This window comes from Ornithodoros turicata, chromosome 2, assembly GCF_037126465.1.
Source record: "Ornithodoros turicata isolate Travis chromosome 2, ASM3712646v1, whole genome shotgun sequence".
NCBI classification, from domain to species: Eukaryota; Metazoa; Arthropoda; class Arachnida; order Ixodida; family Argasidae; genus Ornithodoros; species Ornithodoros turicata.
Window position 1 is genome coordinate 48,166,279 of NC_088202.1, and position 2,557 is coordinate 48,168,835.

Genomic DNA, 2,557 nt, shown 5'->3' on the forward strand with positions numbered 1-2,557 from the left:
ATTACCTTTGAGCAAAGTTTGCTCTTTGCTCCTCATTGGTGGCTGTATTTATTCTTTGAGTTGTTACTATGTAGTCTTTTTCTTGAGTTTGTTCTTGAACAGTGAGTGTGTCAGCATGAAGTACAATTTCCTTCTTCACTGAGTATCCGACTACCGAAGCAATCACTCACCTTACATGTCTTATCTCAGATTGTGCTGCTTCTTGTGTGATCGTCAAACACTTTCCTTGCTATAAAGGAAACAAATTTGTTGTTCATCTAATGATATGACTTTTTCTCCATTACAGGAGATACCGCCATGTTGCCAACAAACAATGTGGATCGTGGCTTTGGGGGCGCCTCGAAGAGGGAGATAGGCGTTTGCTACCATCCTGCGTTGTGTGGGCTATCTGGGACAAGTTTCCGTCTACATTTTATACTGTGTTCAAACCTGCACAATAGTAGTAGGGTGTATACATAAATATATACTCGAAACCTCTTCAGTACAATGGTGCTGGTTTTTGTCTCATACCTGGAGTTTCGCAGCACAGGCAGCATGCACAAGACCGTAAGCGGTGTTGCCCGGCCTCTATCAGTGCCTGCTTATCCATGGGGGGGGGGGGGGCTGCTTGTCAGGCTGGAGAGCTCCTCAGGAGGGTTTGCAGCCCATGCTGCATCAAACGTAGGCCACCTATAGCCGACCTCTACCACTTTCTTGAGAAGCCTCTGCACATAGTCTGAAAGCAACAAGAATGCAAGAGTTAAGCTAGATATCATGGCACTGACTTAACTAATAGTGATGTCTGACTTATGTATGGTTTACATACTGACGGTAGGCTCCTCCTTGATGGGCAGTGCAACGTACTCTCCAGAGTGCACCTTGGACCGTTTCAGAAGATAGCGTAGTGCATGTCCTCCGTGAAAGCATGCGCCCTGGCAGAGTTCTCATTGAAATGCAGGATTGCGAGATATGTCCTACACATTAACAACCAATTAACAACCAATAAACATTCTCTGCCTACATACATGCACTTCATGGTTTTGGGGCCATTCCCATCAGACTTTGGAGCAAACCTGATGAGGAGGCTGTGGAATGCTTCCAAGCTTGAAGTCTGCACATCAGGAGAAAGGCTCGGGATGTCGTCCAGGAGGTACTTTGACAATGTTATACTGGTTAGCTTTTTCTGCGGCTGCGGTCCTTCAAAAGAGTATACACTATATTATGGCTACTGAAGAGAGGAATAAATAGTGCAAATGCGCAGTAATTTGATAGCAAAATACTCACCAGGAATGAGCCATGGTCGCTTTGTGTCGTCGAGGAGAGGGTGCAAACAGCGCATATAAGAACTCTCGTGACCCTCATGAACATTGCAAACATGGTTGTTGAGGCTCTTACACATTGAGAGAGCTTGCTCTGTGTCCCCTTCACAGTGGGTGACACAGAAGTAAAGGTGGTTGACAACAGGCTTTGTCCACAGCTCAAGTGCTTCACACCCCTTTGTCTTGCTCGCACTCAGGAGCTTCTTGCGGTGGCCTATATTTCAAAATTAACAGAAAATAAACTGATCACTCAGCACCATTTCAGTACACCAGTACCCTGAAGCACTTACCTTTGGAGACATGCCAAACATCAAACTGATGCTTCACCGTTGGATATGATGTGCGCATGTATTTTCTCACACTGGCATGCCTATCTGTTGTTAGGGTGTCTACCGCAACATTGAAGACTTTCAGCCCACGTTTCAATGCTTCCAGCTCCATGTGATAACTTGACGCCAATTCATTTGACTGTTGATTTTTTTTTGTCATTAGCTACTGGTCACACCAAATACTCCAGACAGATATTTACAAAGCAGCCACACATCTGGACCTAGAAAGTGTGGATGACTTTCTTCAACTCCCAGTTGCAGAAGTTGTAGGAAAGGTATTTTGCATTATGTCCAGGTGAATCACACCGTCCGTCAGCAGCTGGGTTGATTCTCCTGCCCTGCATCTCAACCACAAATGTGGCTTGGTGTTGTATCCATACCTGCAGCAGGTAGAAATCACATTAGTAATGGGGCTACTTTTCATGATCTACAAAATCCGTGATAGAACAAATATTAACAGAGCATACCTCTGTTATTGCAGGAAGAAGGTAGCCTCGCTGGTAGCAGAAAAATGTGTTGTCACAGATGGACTAAAGGGTAAAAATAACGCGCTAAACTTTGTCTAGATACATCTAGTTCCTAGGGACAGAGTATGGACAGGTGCCAGAATCCTTTTTCCTCACGCCTGCCTTATATTGGTATATATCCCTTCAGATGCACGCGTGGCCTCTAAAAAAACATATCTTATGTGTACAGATGGTAAATATTGGGTCCGTTCATAAGGAGTGATGTCCGCGTGGCCTGCAAACCATGTCTTTCCACGTGCCTCTTTTCTAGCTTTCTCAACAACGCAAAGTTGCTGAAAGGGATGGTTACATGTGCAGTGCAATGTTTCCACTCACTTTTCATACTTTTGTGCAAGTGTGATGCTCCAGCTCTTAATGTCCAGTGCTCTGTTTGTATATTACTTGTACTAGCCGCACGGTTAAT

At 44.7% G+C, this 2,557-nt stretch overlaps 1 protein-coding gene across 1 annotated transcript; it reads right to left on the minus strand.

Moving 5' to 3' along the window:
• Positions 1-868: 868 nt before the first annotated feature.
• LOC135384611 (uncharacterized) lies at positions 869-1,739 on the minus strand. Its single transcript, XM_064613809.1, has 4 exons — positions 1,589-1,739; positions 1,264-1,512; positions 1,005-1,176; positions 869-953 (listed from the first exon to the last, which is right to left on the minus strand). The coding sequence occupies exons 1-4, from the start codon at positions 1,737-1,739 to the stop codon at positions 869-871; spliced, it is 657 nt and encodes a 218-aa protein (XP_064469879.1).
• Between the last annotated feature and the right edge of the window lie 818 nt (positions 1,740-2,557).